Here is a 21,955-nt window from a genome sequence, read left to right as displayed (position 1 = left end):
ATAGGATTGTGCTGTAAAACACACTTTTGACTATTTGGCAAGTGAAAAAAGATTTTGAGAAGTTCATTTGCAAAACCATTAAGATAAACAGAAGCAGGGAAGCAGCTGGGCCATGAGATAGCAGGTGGGAAAATAAACATTGCAGAGAGCTCAAATAAAATATTATTTCTGTTCATTGAAGCTAACAGGAGCTTTCCCTTCTTGCAAACAGCAGGTGGGTCAGCCAGGTCTGGGACTGCAAAAGGGTTCAGAAGGCTAAACCTCCTCTAGCCTGATGTTGGGGTCCCAATCAGGACTGGAGTCCTGCATGGGCTATTTGTGAAAGCAAAACCCTGCACTAACAGGCAAACCACATGGTTAATGTAACATGTAGTTTGCCCCTTAGATGCCAGGGATAGACTATTGTTTTACTTGTTCAGCTTATTATGGATAACTTGCAGTTTGTGCAGCTTGAGGATGGTATTTTGAGCTTCCCTGGGTGGACCTGTGCTCAGAAAGGCAGTATATAAATAATTTTACATTGAAGGATGGCGGCTAACTATGTGTACCCTTTACCTCATTCTTTCTGGTTAATTAACCAGAACTAGCTCCCATACATAGGGTGGAATTCAGTGTCGCACTATTACAAATGTCTTGCCTGTGCAAACATTTTAGCTTGACAGAACAGTCTCACCCTCCTCACATTCTCTGTTCTGGGTTTTCTGCTGATATCCTCCTTGAACCATGGGGGAAGGGGAGAGGGGGAAAGCCCCACTGAGCAAGTGAAAGTCCTTGTGCATGGCTTCAGCTGAGGAGGCTCCTTAGGTGAATCCCACTCTTAGACATTGGAGGTAGCCAATCTTCTGCTCAGTTGGTGCCTCTGCATCTCATCTCTGGGTGTTTCTAGATGAAACTAATTGTTTTAGACCTTTTATGATCTGAGTTCTAACTTTGGGGATAGAAAATGACTTCCAGAGAATCCCAGCAGCAGCACAATCCTAGTGGATTACTTGCACTGAGTGATGGACTGAGAACATGCCAACATGTTGATTCTTGTACACTTCTCAGCAGCTTTTGATACCATCAACCACAGTATCTTTCTAGGTCACCTTGTCAGGGTGGGAATTGCTTTATATTGTTTTCTGTACACATTGCACATACTGGACACACCTCTCGCCACTGAAATTGGGCTTGAAAGAACATTTTGTCAAGCCTAATGCCTGGGGGCAGCAGGAAGAATGAGTGTGCATATGCAATGGTTGTCATGTTTCTGTGCATGTGTGTATGGTGCCTACAACAATTTCTCTGGTTTGCAAATGTGCTCATGGGTCCCAAAAGATTGGTGACCCATTTATGGAAGGATGTTCCCAGAAGGTTGTGCTGGGAAACTATTGTCCTTTTCTGTGGTTGTCTCTGTCTTGTACCTCATACTGATTCACATCAACATGAAATTTTGGCAGATGTCATCCAGAGGTTAGTCTGAATAGTTATGAGCATATTTTCCTCATCATTGTAGGGAAGTGCTGAAAATTCTGAACTAGCGCTTGGAAGAAGTTCTGGTGTGGATGAGGGCAAACAAACAAACTTATTTCAGAAAATCAGAGATATAGTGTTGATGGTAGACTTCACTGGTCTGGTTGGAAGTGTCTGGTTTGTTTTCTGGCTCAAATTAAAGTACCAGAAATGGCATTGAAAGCTCTAAAAAGCCTAGGATCATAAGGACTGTATTCATCCATTTGAATCTTAAGATAGGCATCAGAGGTCCTGCCATTTTTCCTTACTGATAGTTGGAAAATGAGGACAGGACTTTTTTGGTAGTGACACTATAGCTGAGCACTTTCCAGGAAAATCTGATAGCCTTTCTCTTTTTTCCATTTTTAGATGGCAATTATGAATGCTTTTCTTCATTTTTTGCTGTTTTTTAATGCTGCTGCATGCTTTTACCTTACATGATTTTTATATTGCATTGCTTTTCTGTTAATGATACCACTTCAAAAAATAAATTTGAAAAACATTGTGTAAATAATTGAAATAAATTGTGTTCCAACTTTGTTTTCTAAGTGGCAATGAGAGGTCAGGAAAAGTCAATATATGGGTTTTAAGTAATAGTTGGGTTTTTTTTCCAGATGCTTTAAGTATGATTATAGAAGAGAGAGATTCTTTTCTTATTGTTATCAGGCTTCTAAACTATCCCAAAATAATGTTCAGTCAAACATGTTGGCAAAAGATTCCTGCATTGCAGGGGGGTTGGACTTCACTTCCAACTCTATAATTCTATGATTCTGTGTTGCAGAAAATGCTGAAGAGAGCATTTGTGCTCATGTCATGCAAACCAGACACCCATGAACCTTATAGCCTTACAGTTTGTAATATTCATTTTTATTTTTTAAAAAATCTGTCCCACCCTTCTAATGCATACGTATTGCTTAGTGTGGTTTATACAGTTTCTTCTCTGTTTTGGACATGGTTGCAACCCCCCTGAAGTGTTTGATTGGTAGTCTGAGGGTTCTCCTTGATCTGTTTTTGTCACTTGATCACTGGAGGTATAAGTAGCCTCCATGCAGACTTCTGCATTTTCACTTGCCACATTCATGACGCCCAATGTGCTGCTGCTGCTCTCTGGTGAGCATGGTAGGCAACCAACCTCCCACTCATGTTTGAGTTTGCAGAGGCAGGTGGGGATCATACTAGCAGCTCCCTGGTTTGTGGCAGTTTCTGCTTCCCTCTCTAGCTGCAAGGTTAGGAGGAAGGGTGGGGGTTGCTCAGGTAGAAGAGACTCCTGCTGCATCTTCTCTCCAAACAGCCAAGCCAGTGAGGGATGATGGTACTTCCTTAGCTGTTTGGAGGAGAGACATTCAACTGTTCTGGAGGGAAGCATCCAGCCAGCATATCTTACTGCTCTAAGTGGTCAACCTGCCCTGCAGGACTTGGGAAGACTGGACACAGGCTTCATGGTCAGGCAAAGAGTGTAGTTCCTGCTCCTAGGGGCCTTTACATGTGAGCTGTGCAGAGGGGAAAGGCACAGCATGGGGAGAAAAGAAGAGTGGAAAGTTATTTCAAAAGGGGTTGTTGAGAGTGGGGCAGCAAAGGAGAAAGGCTAGGGGAAGCTGAGGAGCTGGGGAGAGATGTCACGAAGAAGAGAAAGAAATGATGGAGGGAAAGTGGATGGGCGAGAGAGCAGAAAGAAGAGTGGTCTCTCCTAGACTGAAAAGACCTGCGACAGACACTGCTATTTGTTTAGCAACAGCTGATGGACTTTGTTTATTTATTTATTCCTCAAATCTACTGTTGCCAGGTAACCAGGAGTGATTTGTGTTGAGTCACTGTGGAGTGTGTTAATTGTTCATTAATTGTTAACAGTTTTTATTCTTATGAGATAAAGAAAGACTGTTATAATTCATTAGACACTTAGAGTGATTGCCAATCTGCCCCTCCTTATCTTCATTACAGAACCCTGAGGCATTAGAAGAGGAACCTGGTGACCACAATTTTTGACTTGGGCAAAAAGTGTAGGCCATTGCCTCCATTGAACAGAGTTCCTCTTACCAGCTTAGGCTTGCAGTTGGAATACCAGCTTATCTAGACAGCAGGAGCATGTCCTCAGTTATTCATGATCCAGTAACCACCAGATTTGGACTACTATAATGCATTATACATGGGACTTCCATTGCTGATGGTAGCTTACTGGGACTGGGTGTTATGTATGTTCATATTATATTGGTGCTCCATCCACTGCACAGACTTTTGGTCTATTTCCATACTCAATCCAAAGTGCCAGTTTGAGCTTTTAAGTAATAATAATAATAATAATAATAATAATAATAATAATAATAATAATTTATTATTTATACCCCGCCCATCTGGCTGGGCCTCCCCAGCCACTCTGGGCGGCTCCCATAGAAACCAAAAATACAGTAAAATATCACACGTTAAAAACTTCCCTGAACAGGGCTGCCTTAAGATGTCTTCTGAATGTCAGGTAGTTGTTTATCGCTTTGACATCTGCTGGAAGGGCGTTCCACAGGGCGGGCGCCACTACCCAATTTGAGATCAGGGTACTTTAAGAATCTCTTCTCTTCATATGCATCTGTCCAGACTGTTAGGATCTTCATCTGCCTTCTGTTTCCAGCTGTCCTCATTAATTAAAGTGTTGTGGGTGGCTTCTGGTGAACATGCCTTTTCTGTACTGGGGCCCTGATGATAGAACGGTCTTTCTAGCGAAGCTCACCTGGTGCCCAGGAATCTTCACTTGGTCGCAAGTGGCTGATAGTCAAAATGCAAAATGCGCCTGGTGTCTGGGGAATTTCGAACACTGTTTCGGGCTATGATTCTACACTGTGGAAAGAGCATGCAACTTTTAGATGAAAAAGTGGGGGGAAACAACTATAAAACCCATAAAGCACAGCTGAGGAATACCAAAGCCTTGTAATAAATAATTAGCTCAGTTTTGGTAAGCTATGGTATGGAATTCTTAAGCACAAACAAGTAACAAATACCTTTCAACATATAAAGATTTCTTCCTCTCAGCACTGAGCAATTGAAGCCACTTAGAATTAAAATGGGACAACATACCATCAGCTCCTGAAGAGACCATCAATGGCCAGAGATAACCACAGTGGTTCCTCAGGTTAAGAACTTAATTCATTCTGGAGGTCCGTTCTTAACCTGAAACTGTTCTTAACATGAGATACCACTTTAGCTGATGGGGCCTCCTGCTGCTGCCACACCGCTGCCACACGATTTCTGTTCTCATCCTGAAGCGAAGTTCTTAACCAGAGGTACTATTTCTGGGTTAGCAGAGTCTGTAACCTGAAGCTTCTGTATAACCTGAGGTACCACTGTATCGGACACACTTTTCCTCACTTGACCTGGGAATGCTTAAGAAAGACCTGTGTGCTCTGAGGGAATGTGGAAGCTAGGAAGCCCAGGCCAGGGAGCTTGTGCCACCAGTTCTTGAACAGACCATTAGTTGGCCTAAGAGGACTCTGTTGCTCTATATTTTATAAAATTTATTTGTCTTAGTATTTTAAGACCAAACTGCGGGAGGCAGTGGAAGACAGGAGTGCCTGGCAGGCTCTGGTCCATGGGGTCATGAAGTGTCGGACACGGCTAAATTGTATTTAAATTGCAGATAATGAGTCTATCATAGAAAACACATCAAAGATTCCTTGGCAAATACAAGCAAACCTCTTCTGACATGAGCTTTCATTTGCAAGCCCCTACTGCAGGGACGCGGGTGACACTGTGGTCTAAACAACAGAGCCTAGGGCTTGCTGATCAGAAGGTCGGTGGTTCGAATCCCTGCGACGGGGTGAGCTCCCGTTGTTCGGTCCCTGCTCCTGCCAACCTAGCAGTTCGAAAGCATGTCAAAATGCAAGTAGATAAACAGGTACCACTCCGGCGGAAAGGTAAACGGCGTTTCCATGCGCTGCTCTGGTTCGCCAGAAGCAGCTTAGTTATGCTGGCCACAGCTCCCTCGGCCAATAAAGCGAGATGAGCACCACAACCCCAGAGTCATCCATGACTGGACCTAACGGTCGGGGTCCCTTTACCTTTACCTATGCAGTTTTTTATGGTTCCGACACTGAGATTAATCTTTAGTTGTCATCAGCTGCAGAAGTATATGGGTGGGGAAGTTAAGTTGCTTCCTTAAAACTGAGATAATGGATTGGTTGTGTTTTCCCGGGGACAGGATTTTGGAAGACAGGGCTGCATCATGCCTATTAAGAGAGTACTTAAATAGTATCAAACTCAGTAAAACTACTACTCATTTCCTCTCTATTCTGTATGTGAATAACTCATAATCTATTTGTTAAAGTAGTGATACCCATAAAGCTGCTTTGGGCTTAATTTTGTTCTTCTTTCCTTAAGAGCCAAATGAGAAATGGCATTACACCATCTTCACTTAGGTGTGGGAGACAGGGGTGCCATCTGACCCTCAGGATTGTGGGTGCCCGCTACCGCAAGGTGGACATGTGACGTCACATGCGTACGCATGTACATAATTAATTAAAACAATTCTTTAAAAAGATACCGTAGTTAAAAAGACTCTTCTTGAAAACCTAAAAACTCCCTTAAAAGAATCGAGTCTTCAAAAAAGTTATATGATCTAAGAAAGTCTTTAAAAGAATCCTTCCAAAAGAATTTAAAAATTATAATATAGCACCTTAGAGACCAACTGAGTAGTTTTAGGTATAAGGTTTCGTATGCCTGACCCCCACATTTATATTATTGAGGGTGCCCAAGCACCCACGGCACCCTGCAGTTAACTCCTATGGTTGGAGAGATAAGAAATGCCAGGAGCTCTAGAACGAATTGTGAGACTGAAGTCCCTAATGTAAGGTGTGAGTTGGAAGGGCACCAGATCCATAGCCTGGAGACTGTGTATTGCTCTTTTGGTGGGAAGCTCCACTTTGTGGTTCGAGGACCCGACCCCCGCAATGTGAAATGAATACGTAAGGACACATGATCTAAGGTTAATGGGCAAGAAAAGGCCACAACTTTATTGATTACAGCAGTGAAAAGGTATTGGCTTAGGCATTGGATGTCTAGAACAAGTGGGTTTATTCACCAGTAGGTGGAGCCTGTTGATGCTAATCTAACTATAGGCTCTCCCCTGATGTCACCGAGGGTCGTGCCATGGCCTCCCGCCAAGCAGGCATCGGACAGAGTACACGACCGCCAGATTCCTTTAACGGAATACCCAAAAATTGAAGGCATAGGCGATGGCCACACCTAGCCCTTCGACACACCACAACACATTATTCCAATGCCTAACCTACCCACCAATACCACAAAGTTGTGACGATTGCTACGAGGTAGGCGAAAAAACCAAAAAGCCTAATGCCAAATGGAAAAATTCCTACCAGGCCCCCTGGACAACCAGGGCGACCAACCTAAGGTCCATAGCAAGGCCAATGAACTAAGACCCTGAGCTAAAAGGGAGTGGAGGGTGGGTGACTCGCGACGAGACGACGGAGAAGAATGAGGCCGAGGAGAGGCTGGCGCTGCAGCAAAAGGCTGCTGTAAACGCCCCCTCGGAGGCACCTGATTGGATGCCTGCTGAGGGGCGTGGGCGCCAGCCAGGTGAGAGGAGGAGGCAGGGGGCTAACGCCCCCTGCTAGGGGCGGTGCTCGGGCTCCCGCCCACAACCACTCCCCTCTCTTCCAGGGAGGAGAGTCTCTGTCATTTCTCCAGCAGATAGGAGAGCACCACCCTTCATCAGCAAGGTGAGCACAGCCAGAGATTCTTTGCAAACAGATTTCCTTCCAACAACAGGAACAGGCTGAGTTGTCCCAGTTCCTATGTGGCTCATCCATGCTGAAGGAACCTTGCCACAACTATATGCTTGTATTTTACAGATTACTGCTTTGACAAAAAATAAAATAAAATAAAATATATGCAGTAGAAAAGCATCTAAAAGATATAAACACAATTTCTGTAGCAGTTATATAAAAAATACCCAATATCAAATGAGTGAACTGCATTGTTCATTATATTACTATCATGCCCACCTTTCAAGAAACATGAGCGTAGGAGGAAAGGAAGCATAATAATAATAATAATAATAATAATAATAATAATAATAATAATTATTATTATTATTATTATTTATACCCCGCCCATTTGGCTGGGTTTCCCCAGCCACTCTGGGCAGCTTACAACAAAATATTAAAAATACAGTGGTACCTCGGGTTAAGTACTTAATTCGTTCCGGAGGTCCGTTCTTAACCAGAAACTGTTCTTAACCGTAAGCATAAAGGTAATATAAAAATTTGGAAATGTGTATTAAAAAATTAGAATTCGAACGATTGGCAGAGAAGCTGAAGGAAGTCTAAAAATCGAAAATTTATTGTAAATTGTTAATATGATATGAATATATGGAAAATTAATAAAATATATTTAAAAAAAAAAAAAGAAACTGTTCTTAACCTGAAGCACCACTTTAGCTAATGGGGCCTCCCACTGCTGCTGCACCCTGCCCTACGATTTCTGTTCTCATCCTGAAGCAAAGTTATTAACCTGAGGTACTATTTTTGGGTTAGCGGAGTCTGTAACCTGAAGCGTATGTAACCTGAAGCGTATGTAACCCGAGGTGCCACTGTACATTAAAACATCAGTCATTAAAAGCTTTCCTAAACAGGGCTGCTTTCAGGTGTCTTCTAAATGTCAGATAGTTGTATATTTCTTTGACATCTGATGGGAGGGCGTTCCACAGGGTGGGCGCCGCTACCGAGAAGGCCCTCTGCCTTCAGAGGGAGTGACTATACTGTAGATACTATAAGATCAGAGGAAGCCAAAGGAACTCAGGAATTCAGCATATGTGACTGTAGCAAAGCAGTTGGTTGATAGCTTTTATGATAGCTTAGCTGATTGTGATCCTGGACAAACAGCAAGGCAATTGGATACCAGCTCCATGACACACCAGATACGCTTCATATTAGATAAATTTTCAGACTCCTTGGATTTTTCATTTCCCGTGGAGGCATTTGCTTCCAAGAGCATAATTGTTAAGGGCTATGGAGAATTTCTGTCATTTGGAGTTTGGATGTGGCATTCACAAATCCACTGTTTGTACATGCTGTTTGACCTTAGTTTTCCCTTGAGTAATACTTGTCACAAATGAATCATTGACTCATACAACCTGTGCTGAGTTTAATTTGATCAGCCTTGTATGTAAGAACTCCTTGCAAGCAAGTGCATGGAATTAATTTTGTGCAGGCAAGTGAGCAGGCTGGCATAGGAAGGAGAGATTTCTCAGTCCCTTCTCTGGTAGTCCACCAGGTAGAAAGCTCTTAAAAAAACAGGCTAGTAACTTTTCCGGCTTGATATATAAGACTCAATTAGACATGCCACTGTACTAATCTCCATTCTATTATGTGCTGTACCAATAATACCTAGAGAAGTCAGGTAGCAAGCAAGACTTTGACCAGCCAGAAGGAGGAGCTGGTCAGTGATGGCACTGGAGGCAGAGGGGAAGGGCACAATCCTGTCACAGAGAGCTAGGCGCCACCTTCATTGGGGCATCAGATGAGTGTGGATGGGTGTGTGCTGCAGATCCGTAGGGAAAGAGAATCTCGTGAACTCGCTCATCTTTAAAAACTTGGCAAGAGGTGTGTGCCAACTATTGGGACATCTTTGTAGCTTTTGTTCAGTTATGACTTCTGGACCTTATGATGGCTGCTGAGGTTGTACTGCTATGAGCCTGAATGAAGATCTCTTCCTTATTCTCAAGTAATAGCTGCTCTCATGGCTTTGGACGGGAGCACGACAGTCCTCCAGACCTCTCTATGTGTCCCTTGGGACTCTCATGAGGTGACACTCACTCCAGGGCCAATACCTGTCACCAGCCCTGCTTTGCACTCTTTTTGAGCGCTTCGTGCTTGCCTCAATGGAAAATAAAGTGGATTGTGAGTGTGTGAACAAACTAGGCTAATACACAAAGGTAAAATTTTACATTTACTCCTCCCTATTTTGTCTCTGGCCCCGCCTACCAGTTAGCATTTATCCCCTGATTGGCGGCCTGGAAGGGACTATGGCATTGAGTTGAAAAAATTCTCTACCCCAGCTGTAGCAAAATCCCAAAAATCCTATAGAGACACCAGCAAAACAAATAAGGACTGCCAACCTATGAAATAGTTTTTTTGTGTTATATCATATGCCTTTTAAATAATAGATTTTTGATTCATTGATGGTGAAATACATTTATGGGAGACTTTCTGAAGGATGTGTAAGTGATTTTGCAATTTAATACGCAAACTGCCTTCTTCTAAATCTGTTCAGAGATCCCACCTTATCCAATGAAACTAACCTAAGTGTGCCTAGAATTGCAGCCAAAACTGCCATTTGGTATTAATTGTCTTTAATTCCCTATTTTTGTAATACACCAGGATCAAAGCAGTGTTTGAAACTCCCATTGTTCTAGGTGCATTTTGCGACAGGGGATTTCATTAGCGTGAGCAGTTGCCGAGCATAAGATTTCAGATTGAAACTGAAGTGTGGAAGGAAAGGAAGACCCTTTTCTGCCTCCCCACATCCAGCTATTCTCTGAAGACTATAGAAGAGACCCTTGTAATAATATTTTGGGGCGGGTGGGTAGGGGAACGACTAGACCATGTGGAAAATGAACATAATATTTTAGCTGCAGTTCATTCATTTTCAGCTTTGTATTCTTGTTATAAAAAAAGCGTGCCTAGACAGTCCGTTGTTGTACCCATAACCTAGGTCAGGGGTCTGCAACCTTTAAGACAAAAAGAGCCACTTGGACCCGTTTCCGAAGAAAGAAAAACTGGGAGCCACAAAACTCGTCATTATAAAAATAACTTTTTTGTCACGTTTTTTATTATTTCTTTGTTTGACCCCTCAGAATTACTCCTCCTCATAGAAATAAATGTTAAATTAACAAGTCTGTGTTCTTCACTCCCCTTCAAAACAGTGACCAGCGTACATGCCCCCTTTCAATGCAGTGACCAGCATACATGCCCCTTACAATGTAGTGGGCGGGCGGGAAGGTGATGTCGGGACGGTGCGTGACTAACGCACGCACCGCCCCCATGCGACGTCACAGCCAGTACAGCGCCCGCCACAGTGGGGAGTGTCGGGGCGCACAATGCGCCTCCTCCCCTTGCTAGTATCCGCCCCGGAGCTGCGGCAAAGGTGTAAAAGAGCCACATGCGGCTCCGAAGCCGCGGGTTGCAGACCCCTGACCTAGCTTGAAGGTGTCATATCTCAGTTTCTAACACTGCATCAAAGTAGCATTGACAAATAAAGAAGCATGAGCTAAAACTGCTTCCAAGCAATGAGTCTATCGAACAAACTAATTTAAGTTTTGTATCTTTTTCTCTTTATTGATCTCCGATTGATGTTTGGCTTGACATTAACGTGATTTTCAGAATTTTAAGTGTTTACTCCTGTAGACACCTTCTAGACTTGAATGGTGGCATCAAAGATATTTGGGGAAGGTTTCCAAGGAGAGTCTGAGGCCTAACTTTGTGGAAGTAATTTAGCATTGGATGTCTCACTCTTAAATGTGTGTGTGTTTGTGACTATTGCTTGGGCAGACTTAGATTTTTAAGGCTATGTGGTAGTGAATATCACATTTGGCATGGAACGCTTCAAGTGTGTAGCCTGTCCTGCTACTACTGTCTAGTATTGTCTGCCTCCTTCGCTCTTCCATTTGTAATTAAATTTATAGTTCATATAGTTAATATAAGCTTCAGCTAGCTGTTAATGGCTTTACTTCAATGCACATTCTAGTTTGAATACGCCACGCATTCTGGTATATATGTATTGACATGTTTATCTATTGTAACTAATCTGGTAATTTGATCAATGAGAATGACGTGTGGTTAATTGCATAAGATTTCCGTGTCCCCATTTATCCACAAAGGTTTATTTGCATGTTAGTTTCTGCTGCTGTAACTTTTTTTTCTGAACAGCCGCACAATATAAGAAACACTTGTGTATTATGATTGTCTGGATAATAAATTCAGTGTCAAGGAATATTTCACAGAATAAGCAGCTGGTTTTCAACTACCGGTTTTATTTTGAATATTATCAACTACCGGTACTTCTTTTGATCAGTTTATCTAAATGGTTTAGATCTCTCTTGTAAAATTAAATGATGGGCATTGTGATTTTGTCCAGATATTTGTGGAGGCATTGAGAGACTCTTAAAGTAGATTTGGGGGGCCTTTGGTTCAGGGACTAATGACAAGAACCAAAGAGATTTTGCTCTTGGGTTGCTTTCTTTCTCTTGCAACCGAAAGAAAACCAGCTGGCCTCCCAGCCTGATAGTGATGCTAATGGAAGAGAAGCTGCGTCTGCCAGATCTATCTGCCTTGCTGATTTACTTGTGCTGTTTTGGTTCTCCTGCAGATGGAGGAAGCGAGGAACCATCAGACCGAAGGCAGGCAAGCATAGACTACTGTCAGAGCCATTCTGGGCAAGGTAAGTAAACCATGGATTTCCAGATATTACATATGCCTTGCAGAGGCCATTTGTGATATTATATTTTAATGTATTTCAGTCTGCAGCGATGCACAATCTTTTTAGAAACGCCAAACATTTACGGATGAAGATAGACTCCTGTGAATAGTTCTATGTATGTACTTCCGTTAAATGTGATTTAGACAAAATAATGTTCTGTTTCCTTGAATTAGTAGCCCCCACTTCTCCTTTTGTAGTGGGCTTTGTTGAGTATACTGTATTGGGAATAGTGAATACAAATATCCATAGCTGTTGGATAATGGGGTTTGATAATGCAGCAGCAGCTTTCTTCAGAGAAAATACCACATCAGAATGCAGTTCAGTTGGGCTGCTTCAAGAAATCAGTGGAAACATATTCTGAGCACTAACCTGCTTGCTCCACTAAATCAGATCTGTGCCAGCTGTTTGCATACTTCCTCTTTTGCTCCACCTGCAAAAAAATTCCACATTTATTTATTTTGAAGCATTTAAAATCCACTTGATAGTTTTAAGTTCTCTAAGCAGTAGACACTTTAATATTTCTAGGAAGTAATTACTCAAAATATGAAAGATGAACCTTCGTCTCATATCTTGAACAGAAATCTAATTAAATACCTGATAGAAAGTTATCTAATTTTCTGTCAGTAACTTATTAGCTGCACAGATTGTGGAATGTCTGTATTACAAGTAAGTTAGCAGACTGTGACATTGGAGATTACTTCATTTTTATTGTAGGTCTTCACTGTTCCAATCCAGAAAATGACCACTTGGTCATTCTTGTGGCCCTGCTTTGGGAAGAAGGGCAGGATAATAAATTTAATAAATACATTATAACAGTATTAGTGCTAATGCCTCTCTAAGGTGAGATGAGCCAATGGGTTGTACCCAGCAGTGTCAGTTTGGTTTGTGCAGAAAATCTCATTGCCCAAGGTGACCCTGTAGTGGAACAAGTTCAATGTTAACTCTCTTTAGTTTAGCAGTACAGTGGTACCTCGGGTTACATACGCTTCAGGTTACATACGCTTCAGATTACAGACTCTGCTAACCCAGAAATATTACCTCAGGTTAAGAACTTTGCTTCAGGATAAGAACAGAAATCGTGCTGCGGCGGCGCGGCAGCAGCGGGAGGCCCCATTAGCTAAAGTGGTGCTTCAGGTTAAGAACGGTTTCAGGTTAAGAACAGACCTCCAGAACGAATTAAGTTCTTAACCCAAGGTACCACTGTACGTTGGATAGATAGAGCCCATGCCTGTCTGTTTTTTGTTTTGTTTTTTACAATTGTAATAAGTTCTCTAATCTAAACAGTTCTCTAAAACATATACAGGAAGCAATCTCCTCATCATTGTTTGCATGGCTAAATAAACAGAGTGTGGCTTTCCTTGGAGGAGAAGTAAAGAACGGAGAATGAGAGAAGTGGATGAGCAATTGAATCTGCAACACTTAATAGGAAGGACTTGGGAATATATTTTATTTATTTATATAGGGATTTATAGCTTGCCTTTCTAATGCACGCAACTTACTCAGGGTGGCTTTCTGTAGTTGAAACCATAGCCTCATAATAAAATAACAATATACAAAACCAGGCAATGTGAGATAAGATAGGGACATAATAAATGAAAATAAACATAATTGAATTAAACATTATCTATACTGTAAGGCAAAACCTGCTGGGATAAAAATGAAGAGTCTTCCAGCTGTTGGAAGATGGCAAGAGAAGGGACCAGTTTGGCCTCATGGCGCAAAGAGTTCTGCAGTTTGGGCATAGCTACTAAGGAGGTGCTTTCTCTAGTTCCTGTCAATTGTGCTTCCGCCATGAGTGAAACAAAGAAGAAGACTGTCTGTCTGTCTGTTTGTTTAATTTGTATACCACCGTATACCTGCAGGTCTCATGGCAGTTCACAAGATAAAATCAGAATATAAAACCACAAAATAGAAAATAAAAATAAAAACAGAAACAACCCAATATCTCCCTCCAAACACATTTTAGGGAAGTTTTTAATGTTGGTGTTTATTGTATTTTTAATATTCTGTTGGAAGCTGCCCAGAGTGGCTGGGGAAACCCAGCCAAATGGGCATGGTATAAATTATTAATATTAATATTAATTATTAAAAGGGCATAGGGTGTCAGTCAACTAAAGGCCTGGTTATAGAGGAGCGTTTTTGCCTGGCGCCTAAAGGTGTATAGTGAAGGTGCCAGGCAAAACTCCCTGGGGAGGGCATTCCACAGACAGGGAGCCACCGCAGAAAAGGCCCATTCTCGTGTTGCCACCTTCCAGAACTCTCGAGGAGGGGGCACATGAAGAAGGGTCTTGGAAGATGATCTCAGGGTCCAGGTAGGTTCATATGGAAAGATCTGTGGAAGTGGACAGGATGAAATGGGAGGAATGGCCTCTAATATATCTTTGATTCAAGCTGTTTAGGTCTCTAAAGTAATCACCAACACTTTGCATTGCGCCAAGAAACAGATTGGCATTCAGTGCAGTTGCTGCAGGAGAGGCATGGCTGTCCACTTACATTCTTGTTGATGCATTCTGGACCAAGTGATGTGTCTGAAGACTCTTCAAAGATAGGCTCATCTAGAACGCATTGTGATAATCCAGTCTGTATATGATTAATGCACGTGTTGGCATGGCCAGGTATGATCTCTGCAGGAATGGGTGCAGTTAGTGGCTCAGCCTAAGCCAGGTATAAGCACTCCTGACTGCAGCTGCCACCTGAACACACAGATGCTGAGTTAAATCCAGGAGCATCCCCAAACTGAACCTGGTTCTTAAGAGAAGTATTACCCCATACAAAGAACATTTAACCCCAGTTTCAGATTTTTGTTCCTCCTGACCCAGAGCACTGCTGCCTTGTCTGGATTACGTTTCAGTTTATTAGCAATTTTGCCGATTAAGCTTTTTACTGGTTTCACAAGTTAACCTTATTCCCTGTCCCAGTGGGTTGCTATTTGAAACTTGACTGGGGGATCCAGTTGGTGCATTGACCAGAATTTGGCATGGTATGCCCTGGCCTTAATTGGATGAATTCAGATGCTCAGTATTTCTTACTAATTTGTATCTGTGCCCAGAAGGCATTCATTTGAGGGATTGGGCACTGTTTCAGTTCTTCTGATCAAGGCAATCCAGATAAATGAGCTACTGTGTGATGTGCTAGTCAGTGCTAAACCCACATTGGCGATGTACCGTATTTTTCGCCCTATAGGGTGCACCGGCCCATAGGACGCACTTATTTTTTTTTTGGGGGGGGAAATAAAGGGGAAAAAAATTATTTCCTCCCCCGAGCCCCAAAAAGCAAAGAAGCCATGACAGCGAGCGGGATGGATCCTGCTCGCTGTCCTGGCTTCGTTTTTAGCCTCGGGGCTGGGGGTCCGGGAGTGAAGGCGAGGTTGCGCAACCTCGCCATCACTCTTGGAGCTTGCGGGGCTGGGGGCGGGGGAAGCCGGAGTTTCCCCCGACCCCAGCCCCCAGAACGGGTCCGAGAGCGATGGCGAAGCTGCACGCAGCTTCGCCATCGCTCCCGAAGCTTGCCGGGCTGGGGGGATAGCTTCCTGAAGCCTGGAGAGCGAGAGGGGTTGGTGCACACCGACCCCTCTCGCTCTCCAGGCTTCAGCGAAAGCCTGCATTCGCCCCATAGGACGCACACACATTTCCCCTTCATTTTTGGAGGGGAAAAAGTGCGTCCTATAGGGCGAAAAATACGGTAATTTATAAAACTGGCTCCCCAGGCTGAGAACAGGGATGTCCTGAAGGAAAACTGGCTTCTTTTTTTATCATAGAGCCCACCTGAGAGTGCAAGGCTTTCACTATGGAAATTTAAAGATTTTCCAGTTTTTGATAGTTTTAGGACATTCCCCCCCCCCCCCCCCCGTCAAGGATCACCTTTCCTCCCATATTTTGGGAGCCACATTAGGGTGAGTAGAGCCAGAGACAAAACTAGAATCATAGGACTGTAGAGTTGGAAGAAACCCCAAAGGATATCTACTCCAGCCCCCTGCAATGCAGGAATCTCAGCTAAAGCATCCATGACAGATGGCCATCCAACCTCTGCTTAAGAACTTCCAAGGAAGGAGAGTTCAAAACCTCCCAAGGGAGACCGTTCCACTGTTGACCAGCTCTTACTGTCAGAAAGTTCTTCCTAATGTTTAGTCGGAATCTTGTTTATTGTAACTTGAATCCATTGGTTCAAGTCCTACCCTCCAGAGCAGGAGAAAACAAGCTTGCTCCATCTTCCATGTCACAGGCATTGAGTTATGATTTATGTGGAGATTGTTCAGTTTGGTTGTGTACTTTTGGATGTTTTATTTATTATGATTATTTTTGTTAAGTTTATAATTATGTAATTTCCCCCCATGTTGTAAACCAGTACAGTGGTACCTCGGGTTAAGTACTTAATTCGTTCCGGAGATCTGTTCTTAACCTGAAACTGTTCTTAACCTGAAGCACCACTTTAGCTAATGGGGCCTCCCGCTGCCGCCACGCCGCCAGAGCACGATTTCTGTTCTCATCCTGAAGCAACGTTCTTAACCTGAAGCACTGTTTCTGGGTTAGCAAAGTCTGTAACCTGAAGCGTATGTAACCTGAAGCGTATGTAACCCGAGGTACCACCGTACAGTGGTACCTCTGGTTACGAACTTAAGCTGAAACCGTTCTTAAGCTGAAACCGTTCTTATCCTGAGGCGTGCTTTTGCTAATGGGGCCTCCCGCTGTGCATGCACTTCTGGCGCACAAATTTCCATTCACATCCTAGGGCAAAGTTCACAACCAGGAGCAACTGCTTCCGGGTTAGTGGAGCTTGTAACCTGAAGCGTTCGTAACCAGAAGCATTCGCAACCAGAGGTACCACTGTAATGGAAAGGTGGCATACAAATTTAAGGCTTTATGTATGTATTTTAAACAAGGAGGCAATACTTGGTTAATGATCTTTTATTTGTTATATTTCTCTCAGGTGGCAGCTCCACAGAGAACGACTGTGCTTTTGAACCAGAGTATGCTATCCCAACACTCCCAGTGCCTGAAGGTATGCAGCACATTCGGATTATGGAAGGCATGTCCCGCTCTCTCCCATCCTCCCCATTACTAACACATCAGTCTATCAGTGTTCGGCTCCAGCCCATGAAGAAATTAACTGGTAAGGAACTTACATGAGTTGAGTGAGTTTGAAATGTTGAATAAAGGTTGTTTCCACCACCCCACCGAAAACTTCCACGCAGTTTCTTTCCACAAAGCTCCATTGATAATCCCCCTTGTCTGAAATGGTACAAATTGAGCAAGTTTGGGCTGTATGCAATATTCATGTTAGACGTTTTCTACAAACAAAACAAATCATATTAAGTACCTTGCAATATTTATAAAAAGTGGGATAGAAATCAACCGTTTCTTTCTCTGTCCACAGAAGTCTCATGTTCTAGTGTGATCAAAAAAGAGAACAGGGATGCCGCTGAGCTCCCATTGAGTTTTCTGGGATAAGTAAATGGCCTATAATCTGGGACATACTTGAGGGTTCAGAAGTTGCTTCTCTCCCCAGGCCCTGGGACTTCCTGGTTCAGATATAGGGCATAGCCCCTTACAAGCCAGCTGTGTCCCTGGTTACCTTTTCTTTCTCTCATATAAGCAAGCAGTTGTCATTCCTTTCTGTGATGGAACATAAGGAACTGCAGTTGCAGACAACATGGCTGTGGGGCGCAAAACTGTATGCCCTGGCCCTCTGAAATGGGTATGGCACTTCTCTGCACTCCTGGCTTGTATGAACAAAACAAAATAAGAGCCGAGTTTCTGAGGTGGAAATTTCCCACCCTTTATATAATTTCAGTAAAAGGTAAAGGTAAAGGGACCCCTGACCATTAGGTCCAGTCATGGCCGACTCTGGGGTTGCAGCGCTCATCTCGCTTTATTGGCCGAGGGAGCCGGCGTACAGCTTCCGGGTCATGTGGCCAGCATGACTAAGCCGCTTCTGGCAAACCAGAGCAGCGCATGGAAACGCCGTTTACCTTCCCGCCGGAGCGGTACCTATTTATCTACTTGCACTTTGATGTACTTTCGAACTGCAAGTTGGCAGGAGCAGGGACCGAGCAGCGGGAGCTCACCCCATTGCGGGGATTCGAACCGCCGACCTTCTGATTGGGAAGCCCTAGGCTCTGTGGTTTAACCCACAGCGCCACCCATGTCCCAGATATACTCAGACTTCACTCAAAAATATAACTCTTTATCTTCTGCTCAGGGCCTGAACCTGAGGTTATATTTGTAGGGAACAGAGGCAAAGGCCAGGTTTGGGAAAGCAGACATGGTCTCATATTTTGCTTCGTCTAAAGCAGAGGTGTGGAACATGTGGCCCTCAAGATTTTACTGGACCCTTAGCTTTTTTCAGCCCCAATGAGCATAGCCAGTGGTCAGGGATGATGAGAGCTGTAGTCCAACAACATCTAGGGGGCCGTAGCTCCCCACTTCTGATCTAAGATAATGGCGTCAGTGATGCTGGACAGGAAGTAAGGGCTAGAACTCTCAATTCCTTCCTCAGCTCTACTAGTCATACCTGACAGGGCTTGAATTAGTTGTTAATCAGGGCTGTCATGCAATAAAAGAAAACTTAATTGATTCATTGTTTGAGCTTTAGTTGATTAATCAGTTTGCATAAATATGTATATTAATAATGCAGTACTTCTGAAAAAAGCTATCTTTTTAAAGATGATGCACTTATCTTACAGCAGACACCATGAGAGATGCTTCTGCTGCCACATCAACTACAATATTTGTTAGTAGTTAAATTGATTATTATTTTTTAACCAAAGACACTAAAGTGCAAACAATATAAAAACCATCACAATTCTCATATACTTTATCTTAAATAATGGCAAGTATTTCTTTCTTCACATTTTCATGTGGTTTGGCCTTTTTTTGCAACCGATCTGAGCCAATATTTCAACAATGACAATTGATTAGTTTTTAAACTCACTTGTATTTCTTTATTTCACATAGTTTATATACCACTTGATAGTTTAAAAATAACAATCTCAAAGTGGTTTACAAAAAGAATAAAGCAATATAAAATACCTTCCCAACCATCTCTACATGTGAATAAGAAGCAGCAGTTTATTGTTTCCTTTGTTCTTCCCACCTGCATCCAGAATGGAAAGATGCCACAGTAACCATTAAATCTTTGACACCAGTTTGGCTACCCAACCTTTCATTTTTCTACTCTACCAGCCTATGCATTGTGTTGGCTGAGTCAAATAAAAATGCTTTACTTAATTGCATTTCTGGAAGAATATACATGGCCGTCTAACTGCCAGAGCAGATTATCAATTAGTGTGTTCTTCACTTGATGTGTTTTTGAAACAAAAAGTTATCCCAAGGTGGCAATCAGGATCCTAAAAACTTGTTTAAAAACCCACCACTATTTAAAATGTTAAAAACTAGAAGAGTAGCACATATCATTTCAGACCAGTGATTCAAACAAAACAGTTAAATGTTATCACACATTGAAGCATAAAGCAAGAATGATGTACAGTCATACCTTGGGTTACAGACGCTTCAGGTTGCGTTTTTTCAGGTTACGGACCGCCGAAACCCGGAAGTACTGGAACGGGTTACTTCTGGGTTTCGGCAGTTGCGCATGCACAGAAGTGCTAAATTGTGCTTTGCGCATGCACAGAAGTGCGAATCGCAACCCGTGTGTGCACAGACACGCCGCTGCGGGTTGCAAACGTGCATCCTGCACGGATCACATTAGCAATCCGAGCGTCCACTGTAATAGCGTTATTATTCCTGCTGTTCAGCTAGTGATTTCATAGTTACTTACAAATATCAGTGATAAGGCAGTCATTTCCTTTTGGCTTTCATGATGTGACACAAAGGAAAAAGGGGTTGGGAGAGTGGAGGAGGGGAAAGCAGAGGTGGCTCCAAAAGTTGCTGGTTTTTCAGCAGAGTGGATGGACAGGCGCTGCTGTCCCATCTCTCTCTCTCTCTCTCTCTCTCTCTCTCTCTCTCTCTCTCTCTCTCTCTCTCTCTCTCTTTGTCTCCTATACCCTTATGGAATAGCTATTGTACATGACAGTTGAGGGAGGAACCTGATGGAGCTTGTTTTACAGCAGAGGCTGCCATTCAAAGAAAAATTCAAATTCCAGCCCTTCATTTTTAAACAAAGGTGGCTTGTAGTAAAAAGGTCTCTAAAACAATGAGGGAGACAAATTGAAATGGAGTTCCACAGTGACAAGGCCACGACTGAAAAAGCCCTGTTTATTATACCTGCCAATATGTCTAATATGGTGGACGTATGAACATGGTCACTTGGTGATCTTAATGCCTGGGCATATTTAGGCTCAGGAAACTGTATAGGGTAGCTTCCTCCAGCCTAATGGCCTCCATATATTTTTGATAGCTCTCATCACTCCTGATGAGGCTAGTTTAGGGCATTAAAAAGGTCAAGACCATTTAGTAGGCTCTGAAAACCCAACGTTCACAAGCGTCCATCAGCTGCATTCTGTACCAGAAGCTGCTGAACTGTCTTTAAAGGCAATTCTATGTAATGTACATCACCATAGTTTAATCGGGACATAACCAGGATATGAGTAATTGAGATAAAGTACACCATTTCCAAATAGGGCCTTGGACTGGTGTTCCACCCAAAGATGGTAAATGACACTGCAGATGCAGCCTGTGCTTCCCCAGATAGCACTGAGTCCAGGAGGACCTCCAATCTGCAAAACTGAATGGTTCAGAGAGAGTGGAATCCAATCCAGAACCAGTTACAGACCTCCATCTGCATAGGCTGATCTTTCCTCCCACAGTATCACTGTCTTTTCAGAGTGGAGTTTCAGCAATTTGGCCCTCATCTATCCCAAAACTACCTCCAGATATCTGTTAGTAGGTGGAAATGAGAGGTAGAATTTAATGTTATCAGCATTATTCCAAAACTCCAGATGACTTCCTTTCCCACCAGCGGCTTCATGTAAAAAGCCTGGGGACAAGATGGCGCTCTGAGGCACCCTAAGGTACCATGAGGTAGAACAGAAGTCCTCTTGCGCCAACATCTGGATTCATCTTGCAAGGAAGAACCAGATCCACCACAGCATTCTGCTTCCCAGATTCACTCCAGCTAGATGAGCTAGAAATAGACCATGGTTGAGGCACCCAGGGAGAACCATCAGGACTGCACTCCTCCCATTATCCACCAGTTCACCCAATGCTGCTGTTAGGATATTCCTTCAATCTTCTGTTTTCCTGAACTTTCTTAAAAGAGATCAAATCTGTTCTTCCTATGTAAAAGACCTGGGATGAGAATTATCCCAGTTGAGGCTTTTGGAATATTGGAGTGTGGAATTGACACAACAGGATATATTTGACAACATTCTTCTTAATTCAGATTTCTCAGGTGTCCTACACTGCATGAGTATCTCTGCAGTTTCAGGAAGTGTACTTAGGCTGGTAATTTTTTAATGATCTTTTTGTAGTTGTAGAAATAAATTAATATTTATAGAAAAAAAGATACTACTAAGAAGAAGAGAAGAAATGGGAAAACACTCCCCCCCCTTAATCTGACTATAATTGAAATATAATTGAAATGTTGTACCTTTTGTGCTTCTCTGGATTCAGTAATCCTATCTAGCACATTGTAGCTTTTACTTAATTAAAATAAATGGAATTAGTTTATTTTATTTAGTAAATTATAAAGTACTTAAGCCTCATATTGACACTTTCCATTGGAGGTTTTCCCATCATGGTAAGACCATGTCAGACTAGAATTGGTGTAGAATTGCAAATCTTTTGGCTATCAAACAATAAACAAAGGTGTAAATTCATGCAGCCATTTCAATCCAATTTAGCTATTGTGATAGAAATGTTATAATTAATCCTCTCATAAAATGTTGTTGTTGTTTTTGGAATTAATTTTTTAATCCTGGTGTGGCCTGAAATTAATCAAAATGTGAATTTATAATCCCTACGTGTCCTACTTGTCAGATTTGTAACATAACCTTTCTGACACCCCCTCTGTCTGAAAAATAGTTTCGTCA

At 42.7% G+C, this 21,955-nt stretch overlaps 1 protein-coding gene across 3 annotated transcripts in view; it reads left to right on the top strand.

The window, feature by feature from the left end:
- The window catches only part of TANC2 (tetratricopeptide repeat, ankyrin repeat and coiled-coil containing 2), a gene marked incomplete at its 3' end in the record, with an annotated part of 193,523 nt that overhangs the window by 57,421 nt on the left and 114,147 nt on the right, over window positions 1-21,955 (top strand). For 2 of the 3 annotated variants that reach the window (XM_083582312.1, XM_083582314.1), the window contains 2 exons: window positions 11,857-11,928; window positions 16,894-17,076. In XM_083582312.1, the coding sequence (XP_083438438.1) occupies window positions 11,857-11,928; window positions 16,894-17,076 (255 nt within the window). The remainder of the gene's footprint in view (window positions 1-11,856; window positions 11,929-16,893; window positions 17,077-21,955) is intronic. The other variant, XM_083582313.1, reaches the window with a different exon arrangement.

Source organism: Podarcis filfolensis (genome assembly GCF_964270895.1).
Source record: "Podarcis filfolensis genome assembly, chromosome: 13".
NCBI classification, from domain to species: domain Eukaryota; kingdom Metazoa; phylum Chordata; class Lepidosauria; order Squamata; family Lacertidae; genus Podarcis; species Podarcis filfolensis.
This window is presented reverse-complemented; position numbering and strand designations above follow the sequence as displayed.